Genomic DNA, 23,211 nt, shown 5'->3' with positions numbered 1-23,211 from the left:
GTGCTGCACTGTCAGAGGGTCAGTGCTGAGGGAGTGCTGCACTGTTAGAGGGTCAGTACTGAGGGAGTGCTGCACTGTCAGAGGGTCAATACTGAGGGAGTGCTGCACTGTCAGAGGGTCAATACTGAGGGAGTGCTACACTGTTAGAGTGTCAGTACTGAGGGAGTGCTGCACTGTCAGAGGGTCAGTACTGAGGGAGTGCTGCACTGTCAGAGGGTCAGTACTGAGGGAGTGCTGCACTGTCAGAGGGTCAATACTGAGGGAGTGCTGAACTGTCAGAGGGTCAGTACTGAGGGAGGAGGGCAGCACGGTGGCGCAGTGGGTTAGCACTGCAGTCTCATGGCGCCGAGGTCCCAGGTTCGAACCCGGCTCTGAGTCACTGTCCGTGTGGAGTTTGCACATTCTCCCCGCGTTTGCGTGGGTTTCGCCCCCACAACCCAAAAGATGTGCAGGGTAGGTGGATTGGCCAAGCTAAATTGCCCCTTGGAAATAATGAATTGGGTACTCTAAATTTATTTTTCCAAAAGTACTGAGTGAGTGCTGCACTGTCAGCTGGTCAGTACTGAGGGAGTGCTGCACTGTCAGAGGGTCAGCACTGAGAGAATGCTGCACTGTCAGAGGGTCAGTACTGAGGGAGTGCTGCACTGTCAGAGGGTCAGTACTGAGGGAGTGCTGCACTGTCAGAGGGTCAGTACTGAGGGAATGTTGCACTGTTGGAGGGTCAGTACTGAGGGAGTGCTGCACTGTCAGAGGGTCAGTACTGAGTGAGCGCTGCACTGTCAGATGGTCAGGACTGAGGGAGTGCCGCACTGTCAGAGGGTCGGTACTGAGGGAGCGTTGCACTGTTAGAGGGTCAGTACTGAGGGAGTGCTGCACTGTTAGAGGGTCAGTACTGAGGGAGTGTTGCACTGTCAGAGGGTCAGTACTGAGGGAGTGCTGCACTGTCAGAGGGACAGTACTGAGGGAGTGCTGCACTGTCAGAGGGACAGTACTGAGGGAGTGCTGCACTGTCAGAGGATCAGTCCTGAGGGTGTGCTGCACTGTCAGAGGGTCAGTACTGAGGGAGTGCCGCACTGTCAAGAGGGTCAGTACTGAGGGAGTGCTGCACTGTCAGAGGGTCAGTACTGAGGGAATGTTGCACTGTTGGAGGGTCAGTACTGAGGGAGTGCTGCACTGTCAGAGGGTCAGTACTGAGTGAGCGCTGCACTGTCAGATGGTCAGGACTGAGGGAGTGCCGCACTGTCAGAGGGTCAGTACTGGGGGAGTGCTGCACTGTCAGAGGGTCAGTACTGAGGGAGTGTTGCACTGTCAGAGGGTCAGTACTGAGGGAGTGCTGCACTGTCAGAGGGACAGTACTGAGGGAGTGCTGCACTGTCAGAGGATCAGTCCTGAGGGTGTGCTGCACTGTCAGAGGGTCAGTACTGAGGGAGTGCTGCACTGTCAGAGGGTCAGTACTGAGAGAGTGCTGCACTGTCAGAGGGTCAATACTGAGGGAGTGCTGCACTGTCAGAGGGTCAGTACTGAGGGAGTGCCGCGCTGTCAGAGGGTCAGTACTGAGCGAGTGCTGCACTGTTAGAGGGTCAGTACTGAGGGAGTGCTGCACTGTCAGAGGGTCAGTACTGAGGGAGTGCTGCACTGTCAGAGGGTCAGTACTGAGGGAGCGCTGTACTGTCAGAGGGTTAGTAGCGAGGGAGTGCTGCACTGTCAGAGGGTCAGTACTGGATACACCTTCACGGTGTAAGACACCAGTAGGATGCCAGAGCTCCAGGAGAACCAGGGGGCAGAGGTGAGTGCAGTGACCATAACTTTTTTAAATATAAATTTAGAGTACCCAATTCATTTTCCCAATTAAGGGGCAATTTAGCCTGGCCAATCCACTTAGCCCGGACATCTTTTGGGTTGTGGGGGCGAAACCCACGCAAACACAGGGAGAATGTGCAAACTCCACACCGATGGTGACCCAGAGTCGAGATCGAACCTGGGACCTCAGCGCCGTGAGACTGCAGGTCTACCACTGTGCCACCGTGCTGCCCTGGCAGTGACCACTACTAAGGAGAAGGTTCTGGGGAAACTGAAAGGTCTGAAGTTGGATAAGTCACGTGACCGGATGGACTACACCCCGTGGTCCTAAACGAGATAGCTGAGGATTGTGGAGGCTTTGATGATGATCTTTCAGAAATCACTGGAGGCAGGAAGGGTCCCAGAGGACTGGAAGGTGGATAATGTAACACCGCTGTTTAAGAAGGGAAGGAGGCAGAAGACTGGAAATTATAGGCCGGTTAGCCTGACTTCAGTCATTGGTAAGATTTTAGAGTCTTTTATTAAAGATGAGATCGCGAAGCAATTGGAAGTGCATGATAAAATAGGACTGAGTCAGCACGGCTTTGTCAAAGGGAGGTCGTGTCTAACAAATCTGTCAGAGTTCTTTGAGGAGGTAACAAGCAAGTTAGACAAAGGAGAATCAGTGGATGTGATTTATTTAGCTTTCCAGAAGGCCTTTGACAAGGTGCCACATGGGAGACTGTTAAATATGTGAAAAGCCCATGGTGTTAAGGGTAAGATCCTGGCATGAATGGAGGATTGGCTGACTGGCAGAAGGCAAACAGTGAGGATAAAGGGGTCTTTTTCAGGATAGCAGCCGGTGACTTGTGGTGTGCCTCAGGGGTCTGTGCTGGGACCACAACTTTTTGCAATATACATTAATGATCTGGAAGAAGGTACTGAAGGCACTGTTGCTAAGTGTTATAACCTGCCTGCTTACCATTGGCTGGGGACTAATGACAATCCCACAATCCTGTGGGAGTATGAGCTTCCCCAATGAGGGGGGCGGAGAAACCATTCGTAAACTCCAAGTATAAATAAAGCTGGCCAGTTTGGAACCAGCAGGAAGGAGTGTGCAGCAAGGGAAGTTGCTGCTGCTGTTATATATAGATATGTTATTGTAAATAAATGTTCTCACTTTGTATCCTTAAAACTCATGCTCGATTCTTCGTGGGCCTCACAAAACTGGCGACGAGGGTTAAAGCGAATAGCTGTCTACACTGCTGAAGCCACCTCCCTGGATTTTTGTTGGAAGTTATTTTCTATTATACCATGCGTCTGTACAGACGTTTGGATGTTTTTGATGCTGCGCTGGAAAGCTGGAACCAGTACGCACAACGGATGCGATACTATTTCCGGGCAAACAATATCACTGAAAACGAGCGCCAGGTGGTCATATTGCTCACCGCCTGCGGGCCGCATACGTTTGGGGTGATTAGGAGCCTTACGTACCCAGCTGCGCCGGACACCAAAACGTTTGATGAACTTGTGAATATAGTGGGGCAACATTTTAACCCAACCCCGTCCACGATAGTCCAGCGTTACCAGTTTAATACCGCTGAGAGGACCCCTGGAGAATCCCTTGCCAACTTTCTATCCAGGCTACGCAGGATTGCGGAGTACTGTGACTATGGTGAGACCTTGTCAGAAATGTTACGTGACCGATTGGTTTGCGGTATTAACAATTGGGCCACCCAGAGAAAGTTGTTAGCTGAGCCAACATTGACTTTTCAACAGGCCATTCAAATCGTATTGTCCCGAGAGAGCGCAGAACGAGGAGTGCAGGAGCTACAGGGAATGGAAGTGCATGCCTTGGGCGCAACCCCTTCCGTCTGAAAACGTCCCCCCTCACTCCTGCGGTACCTTGGGCGAGGCGACGTCCGGACCGACGCCAGTGACCGTCGGACATTCCTCCCCGAAGGGAGCCTTCTCCAGAACCAATGGATGAGGAGCCATGTCTGTGTCAGACTTGTAGGCGCTGACCCCGTCGCGGACGCCGGTCCTGGGGGCACCAGAGGCGCCGTCGTTCCGACCGAAACTGGGACCAGCCCAGGGGTCGTACCTTCCAGGTGGATGAACCTGCGGCGACTACTCCTGAGGCCGTGGAGATGGAGGACGACTGCCTGCAGCTGCATTGTGTGGCAGCTCCCCGTGTGGCCCCCATTAAGGTGACAGTACGGGTCAATGGTCACCCGCTTGAGATGGAGTTGGACACTGGCGCAGCGGTCTCCGTGATCGCCCAGAGGACATTCGACCGCATCAAGCAGGGTATACAGACCCTTACATTAACCGACTCACAGGCCAGGTTGGCCACCTACACGGGGGAACCACTGGACATTGCAGGAATTACAATGACCCCTGTTGTTTATGGACGCCAGGAGGGGCGTTTCCCACTTATCGTGGTGCGCGGCCATGGGCCCAGCCTGTTGGGTCGGGACTGGTTGCGCCATTTGCGGTTGCAATGGCAGCACATCCTCCAAACAGTTTCTGAAGGGTTGACTGAGGTGCTAGGACGATACCCAGATGTATTCCAGCCTGGTTTGGGGAAAATAAAAGGGGCCGTAGCCCGTATCCAAGTCGAACCAGGAGCCACACCACACCTATTTCCGGGCGCGCCCTGTGCCTTACGCCTTGCTCGAGAAGGTAGAAGGGGAGCTCACTCATTTGGAGAGTTTGGGTATTATCAGGCCCGTCCGTTTTGCTGACTGGGCAGCACCAATTGTACCTGTAATGAAGCCAGATGCCACAGTTCGCTTGTGTGGCGACTATAAACTTACAGTGAATACGGCTTCCCGACTCGGCCGATACCCAATGCCTCGCATAGAGGATCTCTACGTGAAGCTTGCAGGTGGACTCTCGTTCACAAAATTAGATATGAGTCACGCCTACCTGCAGTTGGAGCTGGACCCTGCCTCCCGACCATATGCAACGATTAATACACACCGGGGCCTGTATGAATATACATGGTTGCCCTTTGGAGTATCCTCTGCCTGCGCTATTTTTCAACGTGTTATGGAGTGCATTTTGAGAGGTTTACCACGTGTTGCTGTCTACTTAGATGACGATTTGATTAAAGGGACGACGGAGCAGGAACATTTGAAAAATCTGGAGGCTGTCCTTTGACGCTTTTCGGAGGCTGGAGTCCGTTTACGTCGCTCAAAGTGCGTACTTCAGGCTAAGGAAGTAGTGTACCTAGGTTATCGGGTGGACCGCGAAGGTTTGCACCCCGTCGCAGAGAAGGTGCGTGCAATTCAACAGGCCCCCGCCCCGACTGAAACTTCGCATCTTCGTTCTTTTCTCGGTCTCGTAAACTGTTACGGGAAGTTCCTCCCCAATCTGGCAACTACGCTGGCCCCTTTGCACCTTCTGCTAAAGAAAAATCACACCTGCGTTTGGGATCAGCCGCAAGAAACCGCTTTCCGGCGGGTAAAGCAACAATTGTCGTCGTCTGGGTTACTCACCCACTATGATCCTGGAAAGCCTTTGCTCGTCACATGTGATGCATCCCCGTATGGTATTGGGGCCGTCCTTTCCCACAAGATGGAGAACGGGGCCGAGCGACCGATAGCTTTCGCCTCCCGCACATTGACTGCAGCGGAGAAAAAGTACGCACAAATCGAGAAGGAGGGCCTGGCAGTGGTTTTTGCGAGTTGCGGGCATTTTCCTCCAAGCTGTCAGAATTCAGCATGGAAGACGGCATCCTCTTGTGGGGGACGCGTGTGATTGTCCCGGAAAAAGGCCAGGAGCTGATACTAAGAGACTTGCACAATGGGCATCCAGGTGTGACCAAAATGAAAATGTTGGCCCGGAGTTACGTCTGGTGGCCAGGCCTCGACACCGACATTGAGAAGATGGCCCAAAACTGCTCCATTTGCCAGGAGCATCAGAAGCTTCCGCCGGCCGCACCCCTACATCACTGGGAATGGCCAGGGCGGCCTTGGGCACGCTTGCATGCAGATTTCGCAGGCCCTTTTCAAGGATCCATGTTCCTTCTATTAATTGACGCCCAGTCTAAATGGCGACAGGTGCATAAGATGCAGGGGACAACGTCCTGCGCAACAATTGAAAAGATGCATTTGTCCTTTAGTACGCATGGCCTCCCCGAGGTGCTGGTCACGGATAACGGCACTCCATTCACGAGTGAGGAGTTTGCGAGGTTCACGAAGGTGAACGGCATACGCCATATCCGCACTGCCCTTTACCACCCGGCTTCAAATGGGTTGGCAGAACGAGCAGTGCAGACATTCAAAAGAGGCCGAAAGAAGCAGTCTTCCGGATCAATGGACACGAGACTGGCTCGCTTTTTGTTTACGTATAGGACCACCCCCCCATGCGGTGACTGGGGTAGCTCCCGCAGAACTCCTAATGGGTCGGAGACTTCGCACCCGCCTTAGTATGGTTTTCCCGGACATTGGCGCAAAAGTACGCCGCACACAAGAACGGCAGGGACAGGGATTTTCTCGGCATCGGCCGATTCGGCAGTTTGCGCCACCGCGGTGACCCAGTGTTCGTTCGGAATTTTGCTGGTGGTGCCCAATGGGTTCCTGGTGTAATCTTTCGCCAAACGGGCCCTATTTCTTACCAGGTGCAAGCCCAGGGTCGTCTCCAGCGAAAACATGTAGACCCAGTTTCGGTCCAGAAGACTATCCCCTCAAAAGATTCCCCGCCCCCGGAGCTCATTTCTCCAGCCGCAGAGACCAGAGACAAGGGAAGGTAGTCCTCACAATCTTCCACTGGTGCCTCACTTGAAGCCTGCGCAGGTCGTTACAGAACCGAATGGAGATCGAGACGCTGACATGACGGAGGCAGCAGGCTCTGACTCCGAGATGGAGACACAGGACGCATCAGAGGGGGAATCCCTGGGTCCACGGGCCGTGGATGTACAACTGTTGCGCCGTTCATCACGGAAGCGCCGGTCTCCGTCTCGTTACACGCCGCCTGATCCAGCGCCGCGTGCAAATGGTGTCCGGTCTGCGGCAAAACGAGTCCGACGCCCTCCTTCGCCAGGGTCTTCGGTGGATTCCTTGGCCTTTTGGGGGGAGGGATGTTATAACCTGCCTGCTTACCATTGGCTGGGGACTAATAACAATCCCACAATCCTGTGGGAGTATGAGCTTCCCCAATGAGGGGGGCGGAGAAACCATTAGTAAACTACAAGTATAAATAAAGCTGGCCAGTTTGGAACCAGCAGGAAGGAGTGTGCAGCAAGGGAAGTTGCTCCTGCTGTTATATATAGATATGTTATTGTAAATAAATGTTATTACTTTGTATCCTTAAAACTCGTGCTGGATTCTTCGTGGCCCTCACAAAACTAAGTTTGCAGATCATACAAAGATCTGCAGAGGGACTGGTTGTATTGATGACGCAAGGGGGCTGCAGAAGGAGTTGGACAAGCTAGGAGAGTGGGCAATGAAGTTGCAAATGAAATACAATGTGGAAAAGTGTGAGGTTATGCACTTTGGAAGGAGGAATCTAGGCATTGACTATTTTCTAAATGGGGAAATGCTTCGGAAAGCAGAAGCACAAAGAGACTTGGGAGTCCTTGTTCATGATACTCTTAAGGTGCAGGTTCAGTCGGCAGTTAAGAAGGCAAATGCAATGTTAGCATTCATGTCGAGAGGGCTAGAATACAAGAGCAGGGATGTACTTCTGAGGCTGTATAAGGCTCTGGTCAGACCCCATTTGGAGTATTGTGAGCAGTTTTGGGCCCCGGATCTAAGGAAGGATGTGCTGGCCTTGGAAAGGGTCCAGAGGAGGTTCACAAGAATGATCCCTGGAGTGAAGAACTTGTCGTATGAGGAACGTTTGAGGACTCTGGGTCTGTACTCATTGGAGTTTAGAAGGATGAGAGGGGAGCTTACTGAAACTTACAGGATACTGCGAGGCCTGGATAGAGTGGACGTGGAGAGGGTGTTTCCACTTGTAGGAAAAACTGGAACCAGAGGACACAATCTCAGACTAAAGGGACGATCCTTTAAAACCGAGATGAGGAGGAATATTTTCAGTCAGAGGGTGGTGAATCTGTGGAACTCTTTGCCGCAGAAGGCTGTGGAGGCCAAATCACTGAGTATCTTTAAGACAGAGATAGATGGGTTCTTGATTAATCAGGGGTTATGGGGAGAAGGCAGGAGAATGGGGATGAGAAAATATCAGCCATGATTGAATGGCGGAGCAGACTCGATGGGCCGAGTGGTCTAATTCTGCTCCTATGTCTTCTGGATGGTGAGGAATTAGCTTTCACACGCACACAGTCTTACCTGAGCAAGATCCTTTCTGCTTGTTTCAGTGTAATAGTGATCCCGAGGGTCGAGAGTGTGTTCTGAATTTCGTAGGCATCGATCTGACCTGATCCAAGACACAGAGACAACAATCGAGAGACTAGAGTTAGGCCAAACATTGTTAGGGAGAGGGAACACCGAGAGACCTTTAAAATGACCATCCTGTCATGGAGTCTACTGTATCCCTTTGACCTCATGTGTCCCTGTGTCCATGGCCAATGCGTTTGAAAATAGGAAGACGAGGGTGGAGCATATTAGCTTCACCTCCAAACTGGATCAGACGTACTTCACTTCTCTCTCCCCGAATTTTAATTCTCTACCAAGAATTGAAAACTCTTTGCAGGCTGAAGAACTGACCGTATCTGATCCTAGGAACTGCTCTTTAACCTGCTCCGCGGTTAATCTGAAAGTAGCGACTGTTCTTTTATCTCTGACCTAATAATGATTTGAATTAAAATTGGCATCACGCCAACCACTGCCGCACAGCCATGTACACCATCGACAAGATGCACTGTAGCAACTCGCCAGGACTCCTTGAATAGCACCTTCCAAACCCACGCCCTCTGTGAGAAGGACAAGAGCAGTGAATCCCCCCATTCCCATCCCCATCCTGATTTAGATTTTCCTTCATTGTCACTGGGACCCCCTGTGTAATAGCAACGGGCAGAGAAAAACACGGCATCACCTTCTCCATGGCATGGGCAGCAAAGGCAGTGAATGTGCAGCAAAGAATAGCACTGTTGCTTCACAGTGCCAGGGTCCCAGGTTCGATTCCTGGCTTGGGTCACTCTCTGTGTGGAGTCTGCACGTTCTCCCCGTGTCTGCGTGGGTTTCCTCCGGGTGCTCCGGATTCCTCCCACAAGTCCCGAAAGACGTGCTTGTTAGGTGAATTGGACATTCTGAATTCTCCCTCTGTGACCCGAACAGGCGCCGGAATGTGGCGACTCGGGGCTTTTCACAGTAACGTCATTGCAGCGTTAATGTAAGCCTACTTGTGCCAATAAAGATTATTATTATTGAATAGCAGTGATCGCAACAATTAATTTTGAGAAAAGGGTTTGTGTAGAAGCAGGTTCAGTAACAACTTCCAAAGTGGAATGGGATAAACAGCTAAAAAGGAAACGGTTGCAGAGGTGCGGGGAAAGAATTGGGACTAATAAACAGTTGCTGAGGAAGCAGTCTAGGTTCTCAGTACCATCATTGTTCTGGTCAAGTCTCTTAAACATCAGCTTGAGCTTTTTCTCATGTTGCCGTAGATACTCAATGAACTCCGCCAGGTCCAACTGACCATCGTGATTGGTGTCACCGGCCAGCAGGATTTCCTGAAAGATTAGGGGAGAGAAAAGGAAATAAATGAGGATGGTGTATTATTCTGATCACGGACGGAGGTCTCAGGGCAGTGATGGGCAACCGTGGTGAGTGAGTGGGCTGGGTGGGTGGGCCGGGGGAGTGGACCAGCTGAGTGGGCGGTCCGGGTGGGCGGGCCGGGGGTGGGCGGGCCGGGTGTGTGCGGGCCGGGTGAGTGCGGGCCGGGTGTGTGCGGGCCGGGTGTGTGCGAGCCGGGTGTGTGCGGGCCGGGTGTGTGCGGGCCGGGTGTGTGCGGGCCGGGTGTGTGCGGGCCGGGTGTGTGTGGGCCGGGTGAGTGTGGGCCGGGTGTGTGTGGGCCGGGTGAGTGTGGGCCGGGTGTGTGTGGGCCGGGTGTGTGTGGGCCGGGTGTGTGTGGGCCGGGTGTGTGTGAGCCGGGTGTGTGTGGGCCGGGTGAGTGTGGGCCGGGTGTGTGTGGACCGGGTGTGTGTGGGCCGGGTGTGTGTGGGCCGGGTGTGGGTGGGCCGGGTGTGGGTGGGCCGGGTGTGGGTGGGCCGGGTGTGGGTGGGCCGGGTGTGTGTGGGCCGGGTGTGTGTGGGCCGGGTGTGTGTGGACCGGGTGTGTGTGGGCCGGGTGTGTGTGGGCCGGGTGTGTGTGGACCGGGTGTGTGTGGACCGGGTGTGTGTGGGCCGGGTGTGTGTGGGCCGGGTGAGTGTGGGCCGGGTGTGTGTGGGCCGGGTGTGTGTGGGCCGGGTGAGTGTGGGCCGGGTGTGTGTGGGCCGGGTGTGTGTGGGCCGGGTGTGTGTGGGCCGGGTGTGGGTGGGCCGGGTGTGGGTGGGCCGGGTGTGGGTGGGCCGGGTGTGGGTGGGCCGGGTGTGGGTGGGCCGGGTGTGGGTGGGCCGGGTGTGGGTGGGCCGGGTGTGGGTGGGCCGGGTGTGTGTGGGCCGGGTGTGTGGGGGCCGGGTGTGGGTGGGCCGGGTGTGGGTGTGCCGGGTGTGGGTGGGCCGGGTGTGTGGGGGCCGGGTGTGGGTGGGCCGGGTGTGGGTGGGCCGGGTGTGTGTGGGCCGGGTGTGTGGGGGCCGGGTGTGGGTGGGCCGGGTGTGGGTGTGCCGGGTGTGGGTGGGCCGGGTGTGGGTGGGCCGGGTGTGGGTGGGCCGGGTGTGTGAGCCGGGATTTGAACCCGGGTTCCCAGAGCATTGCCCCGGGTCTCTGCAGTGTTGGTCCAGTGACAATACCACTGGGTCACTGCCTAGTGTGGGTGTGGCAGTCAAACACAGACCTGGCGCTGTGGTTAGTGTAACTCACTGACCTGGCGCTGTGATTAGTGTAACTCACTGACCTGGCGCTGTGATTAGTGTAACTCACTGACCTGGCGCTGTGGTTAGTGTAACTCAGTGACCAGGCGCTGTGGTTAGTGTAACTCACTGACCTGGCGCTGTGGTTAGTGTAACTCAGTGACCAGGCGCTGTGGTTAGTGTAACTCACTGACCTGGCGCTGTGGTTAGTGTAACTCACTGACCTGGCGCTGTGGTTAGTGTAACTCACTGACCTGGCGCTGTGATTAGTGTAACTCACTGACCTGGCGCTGTGGTTAGTGTAACTCACTGACCTGGCGCTGTGATTAGTGTAACTCACTGACCTGGCGCTGTGATTAGTGTAACTCACTGACCTGGCGCTGTGGTTAGTGTAACTCAGTGACCAGGCGCTGTGGTTAGTGTAACTCACTGACCTGGCGCTGTGGTTAGTGTAACTCAGTGACCAGGCGCTGTGGTTAGTGTAACTCACTGACCTGGCGCTGTGATTAGTGTAACTCACTGACCTGCGCTGTGGTTAGTGTAACTCAGTGACCAGGCGCTGTGGTTAGTGTAACTCACTGACCTGGCGCTGTGGTTAGTGTAACTCACTGACCTGGCGCTGTGGTTAGTGTAACTCAGTGACCAGGCGCTATGGTTAGTGTAACTCACTGACCTGGCGCTGTGGTTAGTGTAACTCACTGACCTGGCGCTGTGGTTAGTGTAACTCAGTGACCAGGCGCTGTGGTTAGTGTAACTCACTGACCTGGCACTGTGGTTAGTGAATCTCACTGGCCTGGCGCTGTGGTTAGTGTAACTCACTGACCTGGCGCTGTGGTTAGTGTAACTCACTGACCAGGCGCTGTGGTTAGTGTAACTCACTGACCTGGCGCTGTGGTTAGTGTAACTCACTGACCTGGCGCTGTGATTAGTGTAACTCACTGACCAGGCGCTGTGGTTAGTGTAACTCACTGACCTGGCGCTGTGATTAGTGTAACTCACTGACCTGCGCTGTGGTTAGTGTAACTCACTGACCTGGCGCTGTGGTTAGTGTAACTCACTGACCTGGCGCTGTGGTTAGTGTAACTCACTGACCTGCGCTGTGGTTAGTGTAACTCACTGACCTGGCGCTGTGATTAGTGTAACTCACTGACCTGGTGCTGTGGATAGTATAACTCACTGACCTGGCGCTGTGGTTAGTGTAACTCACTGACCTGGCGCTGTGGTTAGTGTAACTCACTGACCTGGCGCTGTGATTAATGTATCTCACTGACCTGCGCTGTGGTTAGTATAACTCACTGACCTGATGCTGTGATTTGTGTAACTCACTGACCTGTGCTGTGGTTAGTGTAACTCACTGACCCGGTGCTGTGGTTAGTGTATCTCACTGACCTGCGCTGTGATTAGTGTAACTCACTGACCTGGCGCTGTGATTAGTGTATCTCACTGACCTGCGCTGTGATTAGTGTAACTCACTGGCCTGGCGCTGTGGTTAGTGTAACTCACTGACCTGGCGCTGTGGTTCGTATAACTCACTGACCTGGCGCTGTGGTTAGTGTAACTCACTGACCTGATGCTGTGGTTAGTGTAACTCAGTGACCTGGTGCTGTGGTTAGTGTATCTCACTGACCTGGCGCTGTGGTTAGTGTAACTCACTGACCTGGCGCTGTGGTTAGTGTATGTCACTGACCTGCGCTGTGGTTAGTGTAACTCACTGACCTGGCGCTGTGATTAGTGTATCTCACTGACTTGCGCTGTGGTTAGTGTAACTCACTGACCTGGCGCTGTGGTTAGTGTATCTCACTGACCTGCGCTGTGATTAGTGTAACTCACTGACCTGCGCTGTGATTAGTGTAACTCACTGGCCTGGCGCTGTGGTTAGTGTAACTCACTGACCTGGCGCTGTGATTAGTGTAACTCACTGACCTGGCGCTGTGATTAGTGTAACTGACTGACCTGCGCTGTGGTTAGTGTAACTCAGTGACCAGGCGCTGTGGTTAGTGTAACTCACTGACCTGGCGTTGTGGTTAGTGTAACTCACTGACCTGGCGCTGTGGTTAGTGTAACTCAGTGACCAGGCGCTGTGGTTAGTGTAACTCACTGACCTGGCGCTGTGGTTAGTGTATCTCACTGACCTGCGCTGTGGTTAGTGTAACTCACTGACCTGGCGCTGTGGTTAGTGTAACTCACTGACCTGGCGCTGTGGTTAGTGTAACTCACTGACCTGCGCTGTGGTTAGTGTAACTCACTGACCTGGCGCTGTGGATAGTGTATCTCACTGACCTGGCGCTGTGGTTAGTGTAACTCAGTGACCAGGCGCTGTGGTTAGTGTAACTCACTGACCTGGCGCTGTGATTAGTGTAACTCACTGACCTGCGCTGTGGTTAGTGTAACTCACTGACCTGGCGCTGTGGATAGTGTAACTCAGTGACCAGGCGCTGTGGTTAGTGTAACTCACTGACCTTGCGCTGTGATTAGTGTAACTCAGTGACCAGGCGCTGTGGTTAGTGTAACTCACTGACCTGGCGCTGTGGTTAGTGTAACTCACTGACCTGCGCTGTGGTTAGTGTAACTCACTGACCTGCGCTGTTATTAGTGTAACTCACTGACCTGCGCTGTTATTAGTGTAACTCAGTGACCAGGCGCTGTGGTTAGTGTAACACACTGACCTGGCGCTGTGGTTAGTGTAACTCACTGACCTGGCGCTGTGATTAGTGTAACTCACTGACCTGGCGCTGTGGATAGTGTAACTCAGTGACCAGGCGCTGTGGTTAGTGTAACTCACTGACCTGGCGCTGTGGTTAGTGTAACTCACTGACCTGGCGCTGTGGATAGTGTAACTCAGTGACCTGCGCTGTGGTTAGTGTAACTCACTGACCTGGCGCTGTGATTAGTGTAACTCACTGACCTGGCGCTGTGATTAGTGTAACTCACTGACCTGGCGCTGTGGATAGTGTAACTCACTGACCTGGCGCTGTGGTTAGTGTAACTCACTGACCTGGTGCTGTGGTTAGTGTAACTCACTGACCTGGCGCTGTGATTAGTGTAACTCACTGACCTGGCGCTGTGGTTAGTGTAACTCACTGACCTGGTGCTGTGGTTAGTGTAACTCACTGACCTGGCGCTGTGATTAGTGTATCTCACTGACCTGCGCTGTGGTTAGTATAACTCACTGACCTGATGCTGTGATTTGTGTAACTCACTGACCTGCGCTGTGGTTAGTGTAACTCACTGACCCGGCGCTGTGGTTAGTGTATCTCACTGACCTGCGCTGTGATTAGTGTAACTCACTGACCTGGCGCTGTGGTTAGTGTAACTCACTGACCTGGCGCTGTGATTAGTGTATCTCACTGACCTGCGCTGTGGTTAGTGTAACTCACTGACCTGGCGCTGTGGTTAATGTAACTCACTGACCTGGCGCTGTGGTTAGTGTATCTCACTGACCTGCGCTGTGCATAGTGTAACTCACTGACCCGGCGCTGTGGTTAGTGTAACTCACTGGCCTGGCGCTGTGATTAGTGTAACTCACTGACCTGGCGCTGTGATTAGTGTAACTCACTGACCTGCACTGTGGTTAGTGTAACTCACTGACCTGGCGCTGTGGTTAGTGTAACTCACTGACTTGCGCTGTGGTTAGTGTATCTCACTGACCTGGCGCTGTGATTAGTGTAACTCACTGACCTGATGCTGTGGTTAGTGTAACTCAGTGACCTGGTGCTGTGGTTAGTGTATCTCACTGACCTGGCGCTGTGGTTAGTGTAACTCACTGACCTGGCACTGTGGTTAGTGTATCTCACTGGCCTGGCGCTGTGATTAGTGTATCTCACTGACCTGCGCTGTGGTTAGTGTAACTCACTGACCTGGCGCTGTGGTTAGTGTATCTCACTGACCTGCGCTGTGATTAGTGTAACTCACTGACCTGCGCTGTGATTAGTGTAACTCACTGGCCTGGCGCTGTGGTTAGTGTATCTCACTGACCTGATGCTGTGATTAGTGTAACTCACTGGCCTGGCGCTGTGATTAGTGTAACTCACTGACCTGGCGCTGTGATTAGTGTATCTCACTGACCTGATGCTGTGGTTAGTGTAACTCAGTGACCTGGTGCTGTGGTTAGTGTATCTCACTGACCTGGCGCTGTGGTTAGTGTAACTCACTGACCTGGCGCTGTGGTTAGTGTATCTCACTGACCTGCGCTGTGGTTAGTGTAACTCACTGACCTGGCGCTGTGATTAGTGTAACTCACTGACCTGGCGCTGTGGTTAGTGTAACTCACTGACCTGATGCTGTGGTTAGTGTAACTCAGTGACCTGGTGCTGTGGTTAGTGTATCTCACTGACCTGGCGCTGTGATTAGTGTAACTCACTGACCTGCGCTGTGGTTAGTGTAACTCACTGACCTGGCGCTGTGGTTAGTGTAACTCACTGACCTGCGCTGTGGTTAGTGTAACTCACTGACCTGGCGCTGTGGTTAGTGTAACTCACTGGCCTGGCGCTGTGATTAGTGTAACACACGGACCTGGCGCTGTGGTTAGTGTAACTCACTGACCTGGCGCTGTGATTAGTGTAACTCACTGACCAGGCGCTGTGGTTAGTGTAACTCACTGACCTGGCGCTGTGGTTAGTGTAACTCACTGACCTGATGCTGTGATTAGTGTAACTCACTGACCTGGTGCTGCGGTTAGTGTAATTCACTGACCTGATGCTGTGATTAGTGTAACTCACTGACCTGGCGCTGTGGTTAGTGTAACTCACTGACCTGGTGCTGCGGTTAGTGTAACTCACTGACCTGATGCTGTGATTAGTGTAACTCACTGGCCTGGCGCTGTGGTTAGTGTAACTCACTGGCCTGGCGCTGTGGTTAGTGTAACTCACTGACCTGGCGCTGAGGATAGTGTATCTCACTGACCTGCGCTGTGGTTAGTGTAACTCACTGACCTGGCGCTGTGGTTAGTGTAACTCACTGACCTGGCGCTGTGATTAGTGTAACTCACTGACCTGGCGCTGTGGTTAGTGTATCTCACTGGCCTGGTGCTGTGGTTAGTGTAACTCACTGGCCTGGCGCTGTGGTTAGTGTAACTCACTGGCCTGGCGCTGTGATTAGTGTAACTCACTGACCTGGCGCTGTGGTTAGTGTAACTCACTGTCCTGGCGCTGTGGTTAGTGTAACTCACTGACCTGGCGCTGTGATTAGTGTACCACACCGACTCTATTCCTGGGAAGCAGTCGGAGACCAGCAGAATGCCTGTGAAGCAATGCTGGGGTTTCGGACAGGTTGATGATATATCATTGGTCCGATGATGCTGTGTTTAACTGGTCCCCTTTCAGAACAATGCTGAGGTTACCCTCGATACGCCTGCTCTCTTTTAACCTGAAGCCTGTTGGAGGCTCATTCTTCTTGTTGTGGTTTCAGGTGTTTCTCTGACCGGATCCCTGCAGCTAATCTGCTCCGAAGTAAAACAGAAAATAACCCGCATTTCTCCCTCTTTTCATATATGTGTACATTTTCAGGTGATTCCGTTTTCTGTTATTTTATACAAAGTTGTATTGCCCTCCAATCATTGACTGAATGTTCTCTCCTGCAGACGCTGACCATTGTTCAGTTCCGAGAGAGTCTGAGACATTCACACCAGTGGCTGTCATTCCCCCAATCCCTCGCCCTTTGCCCTGGAGTTTTTCACTCTTGCCCTTCCCCTTTGTCATGTGACCTTTCTGCCTTTGCCGTCTGTTTAAGGGCAGCATGGTGGTGCAGTGGTTAGCACTACTGCCTCACGGCGCTGAGATCCCAGGTTCGATCCCGGCTCTGGGTCACTGTCCGTGTGGAGTTTGCACATTCTCCCCGTGTCTGCGTGGGTTTCACCCCCACAACTAAAAAAATGTGCAGAGTAGGTGGATTGGCCACGCTAAATTGCTCCTTAATTGGAAAAAATGAATTGGACACTCTAAATTTGAAAAAACATCAATTTAAAGTACCCAATTAATTTTTTTTCAATTAAGGGACAATTTAGCGTGGCCAATCCACCTAGCCTGCACATCTTTGGGTTGTGGGGGTGAGACCCACTCAGACATGGGGAGAATGTGCAAACTCCACACGGACCGTGAACCAGGGCCGGGATCGAACCCGGGTCCTCGGCGCCGTGAGGCAGCAGTGCTAACCACTGCACCACATTGTCGCCCCATCTGTCTCTATTCTAACCAATCTTAATATCGATTGCGTTTGACCTCTCCCATGAGCATTCAGCTCCCCACTGTCTGAGCCCTTGCAAGCTGTACGTCACTCTTCCATTGATCTGCCTATGGCTCTCAACCTCTCCATTATCCTTTGATCAGCTTTGCTCTTTCCTGGGAGCCTGACTGAATTTGTATGTGCTACAGCAGCCTTGTCACTCTCATGCTAAGCAGTCAGCAGTTCTTTCAGTTCCCCCTGTAGTTTGTAAAAGATTAAATATCTGACTCTCCGCAGCATTAACCTGTTCTCTTCAAAGATGAGGAATTCCCAGCATTTTCTGTTTTCATTACAGACTTCCAACAGTTAATTTAGCTTTGTACATTGCAATGGTAGCTGTTCTTCAGGGGGAGTCGCTGACTCAATACTTGATCAGGCAAATTATGAATTCAAGATTCTTGTTTCTGCAACTCATTTCCCACATGGACACTGCCATTACTGAAGAAGCCACCTGAGGGAGCCCCTGCCTTATTTTTAATGGTCAGGGTGTTCTGTGTTGAGAAGGAGATTAGCCTGTCTGATCCCCATTTCATATTGCACAAGCCGAACCTCCCTTTTGAAAGTCAGTTTCATTTATCACCGCCCTAAGTAGGGTTGTCCGGCTGCCAATGATTTAGGACAGCTGTGGAGACTGCACAGCTGTGGAGACTGGCAATGAAATGAATGCCAAAGAGAAAGGGACAGAGTGTGAGGAGGATGGAAGGGAGGTGAGGAGGGAGAGTGGGGAGGGGAGGGGAGGTTGTGTGTGAGGAGATGGAGAGAGGAAGAGTGACTTGAGAAGAGGGATAGAAGAAGAAAGGGGGCAGTCGGGGGAGAGTCTGGAGAGGGACAAGGAGAGTTGGGGGGGGGGAGCAAGGAGAGTTGGGGGTGGGAGGGGGAACATATGTAAGGTAACATAGCCAGGCCTAAAGAGATTCCAACAGAGTGGAAAATTGCTCCAATTCACCCCCCTCCCACCCAAGCCAGAGCAGAGAATTCTCTCAGTGTTGTGGGATCCTGCTGTGCCGAAAACAATTCCTGCACTGCGACCACCAATCACTGCGCTCCAAGCTGAGATGCTGGATAGGAGCTGTTTGCAAAGCGTTGGCTCCTGTGTCACGGAGTACTCACTGCTGTTACCTGATGGACCACAGTTATACTGCCGATCACACAGGCCCTCTCACAGCCCATTGCATCCTCTGACATTTAAAAATATCAACAAGCGTTCGGAGAAGCTGCAAACATTGTTTGCATTCAGTCTGTTACTGGTAAGAGCTAAAATAAAAGTGGTTGTAAAGTGATTCCCCTTTTTGCTGTTGTCACTCTGCCAATCTCTGTGATTACTACATCAACTTGGATCATCAGCATTAGGTTCTTTGAGACACTTACTCCCCTCTGTCCGGGAAGTCTGCACATTGCCTCCCAGCCGGGATTACTGCGAGTGGAACCAGAGCTGGGCACTGCTCTACACTCAGCCTTGACGCACTGGGTAACATCCTCAACATTGAGTCAGACTGTCCTCCAGAGAATTCAGACAGTAATACAGAAAAACAATTCAGTTCATTACTGAAGGAGTGTTGCACTGTCAGAGAATCAGATTAAGGGAGTTTTTATTTTCAATTCAGGGACAATTTAGCATTGTACTGAGGAGAGGTACCCTGTATCTCCGACGCAAAATTGTTGTTTGTACCGTGTGGCCGAATATATATTTTTTACTGTTTTAATCAAAAGATATGACCACAACCCACCTACCCTGCACATCTTTGGATTGTGGGGCAAATCCCACACAAGACGGGGAGAATGTGCAAACTCCACACGGACAGTGACCCAGAGCCAGGATCGAACCTGGGCCCTTGGCGCTGTGAGGCAGCAATGCTAACCACTATGCCACCGTGCTATCCCCAGTCCCTCAGTCCTGACTCTCTGACAGTACAGCACTCCCTCACTACTGACCCTCTGACAGTGCAGCACTCCCTCAGTACTGACCCTCTGACAGTACAGCGCTCCCTCAGTACTGACCCTCTGACAGTGCGGTGCTCCCTCAGTACTGACTCTCTGACAGTGCGGTGCTCCCTCAGTACTGACCCTCTGACAGTGCAGCACTCCCTCAGTACTGACCCTCTGACAGTGCGGCACTCCCTCAGTACTGACCCTCTGACAGTGCAGCACTCCCTCAGTACTGACCCTCTGACAGTGCGGTGTTCCCTCAGTCCTGACCCTCTGACAGTGCGGCACTCCCTCAGTACTGACCCTCTGACAGTGCAGCACTCCCTCAGTACTGGCCCTCTGACAGTGCACCACTCCCTCAGTACTGACCCTCTGACAGTGCGGCACTCCCTCAGTACTGACCCTCTGACAGTGAGGCACTCCCTCAGTACTGACCCTCTGACAGTGCGGCACTCCCTCAGTACTGACCCTCTGACAGTGCGGCACTCCCTCAGTACTGACCCTCTGACAGTGCGGCACTCCCTCAGTACTGACCCTCTGACAGTGCACCACTCCCTCAGTACTGACCCTCTGACAGTGCAGCACTCCCTCAGTACTGACCCTCTGACAGTGTGGCACTCCCTCAGTACTGACCCTCTAACAGTGCGGCACTCCCTCAGCACTGACCCTCTGACAGTGTGGCACTCCCTCAGTACTGACCCTCTGACAGTGCGGTGCTCCCTCTGTACTGACCCTCTGACAGTGCGGCACTCCCACAGTACTGACCCTCTGACAGTGTGGCACTCCCTCAGCACTGACCCTCTGACAATGTGGCACTCCCTCAGTACAGACCCTCTGACAGTGTGGCACTCCCTCAGTACTGACCCTCTGACAGTGCGGTGCTCCCTCAGTACTGACCCTCTGACAGTGCGGTGCTCCCTCAGTACTGACCCTCTGACAGTGCGGCACTCCCTCAGTACTGACCCTCTGACAGTGCAGCACTCCCTCAGTACTGACCCTCTGACAGTGCGGCACTCCCTCAGTACTGACCCTCTGACAGTGCAGCACTCCCTCAGTACTGACCCTTTGACAGTGCGGCACTCCCTCTGTGCTGTGCCAAGAGAGTCAGCTGGAATTTGTGCTTGTCTCTTTAGTGGGACTTGCATTTGCGGTATGAGTGGAAGAGAGAAAGATAATTTTTCTGAATGTTCCTCGTGATTGTGCTGTTGGCCCCATGTGTCTCCGCCTTTTTGTAAGATAAACTTCAGATCGCCTCATGACTGGTGTCAGCTGGTCCTGCTGCTGTGGTGACAATAAAGGACCAGCAACACTGGTGTCCATCGCTGATACCACTGCTCTCCCTTTACCCCACGTGCTCACTTTGGAAAGTGTGTGACTGGACCGAGACAGTTGGGCGGCACTGTAGCACAGTGGTTAGCACAGTTGCTTCACAGCTCCACGGTCCCGTGTTCGATTCCTGGCTTGGGTCACTGTCTGTGCAGAGTGCACGTTCTCCCCGTGTCTGCGTGGGTTTCCTCCGGGTGCTCCGGTTTCCTCCCACAGTCCAAAGATGTGCAGGTTAGGTGGATTGGCCATGCTAAATTGCCTTTAGTGTCCAAATAAATGGTTAGCTGGGGTTACGGGGATAGGGTGGAGGTGTGGGCTTAAGTAGGGTGCTCTTTCCAAGGGCCGGTGCAGACTCGATGGGCCGAATGGCCTCCTTCTGCACTGTAAATTCTATGATTCTATGTGACCTCCCCAGAGTGGACTGTCTCTAACATTGACTCTGAGAGCATGTGTTTCACCCATTTAACCCACCAGCTACTTGGAAATTAAATACTGAATGTCCTTGTACTTTAGCGGAAGTTTCATTTTCTGTTTCCTCTGCTCCCAGTTCACAACGGCAGTGAGTTCTATCCAGAGTCAGCCTGGTTAATACCCACAATAAGAACCTGAGCAAAGCCCTATCCTCAGACGGATTACTGCTGTGTAATGTGTTTGTGTGTTTTATCTGTTGGAAGGTCGGATCTGTGAGAGCCACGAGGTCAGTAATACAGTACAGACATGATAAGCACACCTCTCCACAACATGCGTACCCTCCCCTCGCTCGGTGAGAGGTGAGGCTTCAGCAACATGATCTTGCATTGATATAGCACCTTTAACTCAGTAAAATACCCCAAGGTGTTTCACAGGAGTGTCAGCAACCAAAACCTGACACATGAGCACACGTGGTGACCAAAAAGCTGGGTCAAAAGGGAGGGGGGTTTAAATGAGGAGAGGGTTAGGGAGGGAATTGGCGAGCTTCGAGTCCAGGGCAGCTGAAGGCACGGCTGCCAATACCAGAGAGGGGTGGAAATTGGGGGATGTATAAGAGGCAAGAATTGCAGAGACGGGTTGTCGGGCTGGTGGAGGTTACAGAAATACGGAGGATGAGAATGTTTAAATTGAGTGGAGCTACCAGACCAGTGTTCACTGCAGGTCAGAGAAGAAAGGGTGATGGGTGAAGAGGATTTGGTCAGTTTGGTGAAGACGGTGATGGGTGAAGAGGATTTGGTCAGTTTGGTGAACACAGGGTGATGGGTGAAGAGGATTTGGTCAGTTTGGTGAACACAGGGTGATGGGTGAAGAGGATTTGGTCAGTTTGGTGAACACAGGGTGATGGGTGAAGAGGATTTGGTCAGTTTGGTGAAGACGGTGATGGATGAAGAGGATTTGGTCAGTTTGGTGAACACAGGGTGATGGGTTAAGAGGATTTGGTCAGTTTGGTGAAGACGGTGATGGGTGAAGAGGATTTGGTCAGTTTGGGGAACACAGGGTGATGGGTGAAGAGGATTTGGTCAGTTTGGTGAACACAGGGTGATGGGCGAAGAGGATTTGGTCAGTTTGGTGAAGACGGTGATGGGTGAAGAGGATTTAGTCAGTTTGGTGAAGACGGTGATGGGTGAAGAGGATTTGGTCAGTTTGGTGAAGACGGTGATGGGTGAAGAGGATTTGGTCAGTTTGATGAACACAGGGTGATGGGTGAAGAGGATTTGGTCAGTTTGGTGAACACAGGGTGATGGGCGAAGAGGATTTGGTCAGTTTGGTGAAGACGGTGATGGGTGAAGAGGATTTGGTCAGTTTGGTGAACACAGGGTGATGGGCGAAGAGGATTTGGTCAGTTTGGTGAACACGGGGTGATGGGTGAAGAGGATTTGGTCAGTTTGGTGAACACAGGGTGATGGGTGAATGCTGGTTTCTGGAGGGTGTGGTATTGTGTATAAACTGGAGCATCGAACCCCATCTCCTGGTGTTACTTTGGTGTGTTGAGGTCTTTAACCCCCAGCTGACTATCCAGCTCCATTACAACAGCATCTCAGGAACAAGTTCCTAACTGTGCTCTCGAGACGGTGACAGCAATGGTTTCCCAGTCAGATGAAAAATGGGATTTATTCTGCATTGAAATGCCACAAGGGGGGAAGAGAACATGAAATGAAATATACTGTGCCTTCTCAGTGTCAGCCCTGATTAAGAGGCCCATCGATCTTAGCCCTTCTCCCAGCTCAGCCATGTCCACATGCCCATCCTTATTAGTATCGAATTGCTGAAATAGCTCAGCCCATTTCTTCTCCCTCTCAGCGTCTCGTTCCTCCTCTCCGACACCTTCAGCAGATGTCACTCTCCATCTCCAGAAATGTTTCCCCATTTCCGCAGGCTGCAGCTGGCTACACGCTCCCCGGTGAAATGAGCACCATCCCACTGAGGAAGGAGGCTCCGAGTGCTTCGCACAAACTGGAGATTAGCAGAGGGAAGCCACGGAGGTCGCACTTCTCTCTGAACCTGGACACACATTCTCAGGGGCTGCCGCTCCCATTCTCTGGCAAACGCCGCCCTGCCTCCCCCCTCCTCCAGCAGCCACAACACAATCAGCAGCTCCAACAGTTACTCGCAATATCTGCAGGAGGAAGCTGCTGGTATCGAGATAAAACAGCAGGAGGGAAATGTTCAAAGCGAAATCTGTGGTTTAGTGTCACCTCCTACCTCGTTCCTTGCACATGAGTAGCCTCGACATCCCCCAGCTGAAGTGGTTTGTGAATTGCTGCCAGCTTTATCCCTCAGAGAGCAGTGTTTGCCAGAAAGTAGCTGCCTTCTGGATCGCTCAGCGATGTATCGACAATTTAATCGGAATAGTGAGGTGGGAAAGGAGGAGAGCCGGAGAGGGGGACAGGAGAGAGAGGGGTGGGGAGGGAGAGGAAGGAGGTTTGGAGAGGGGAGGGGGCTGGTGGAGGAGGGCTGGGGAGGGGGCTGGAGGAGGAGGGCTGGGGAGGGGAGGGGGCTGGGGGAGGAGGTTTGGAGAGAGAGGGGGGCTGGGGGAGGAGGATTGGAGAGGGGAGGGGGCTGGGGGAGGT

General features: G+C 52.7%; 1 protein-coding gene across 3 annotated transcripts in view; it reads right to left on the bottom strand.

Annotated features, from left to right (window-relative positions):
* Window positions 1-22,979, bottom strand: part of LOC140403158 (mitochondrial adenyl nucleotide antiporter SLC25A24-like) — a 68,539-nt gene extending 45,560 nt beyond the window's left edge. The window contains exons 1-3 of one of the 3 annotated variants that reach the window (XM_072490854.1): window positions 22,844-22,979; window positions 9,295-9,421; window positions 8,079-8,166 (exon numbers count right to left, since the gene is read on the bottom strand). In XM_072490854.1, the coding sequence (XP_072346955.1) occupies window positions 8,079-8,166; window positions 9,295-9,325 (119 nt within the window). In that variant the 5' untranslated portion in view covers window positions 9,326-9,421; window positions 22,844-22,979. Of the gene's footprint in view, window positions 1-8,078; window positions 8,167-9,294; window positions 9,422-22,310; window positions 22,777-22,843 lie in introns of those variants that run through there. The other 2 variants (XM_072490853.1, XM_072490855.1) reach the window with 2 other exon arrangements.
* Window positions 22,980-23,211: the final 232 nt, after the last annotated feature.

This window comes from Scyliorhinus torazame, chromosome 27 (assembly GCF_047496885.1).
Source record: "Scyliorhinus torazame isolate Kashiwa2021f chromosome 27, sScyTor2.1, whole genome shotgun sequence".
In the NCBI taxonomy this organism is placed as follows: domain Eukaryota; kingdom Metazoa; phylum Chordata; class Chondrichthyes; order Carcharhiniformes; family Scyliorhinidae; genus Scyliorhinus; species Scyliorhinus torazame.
Note: the sequence above shows the minus strand (reverse complement) of the source record. Positions and strands in the feature narration are given on the sequence as shown.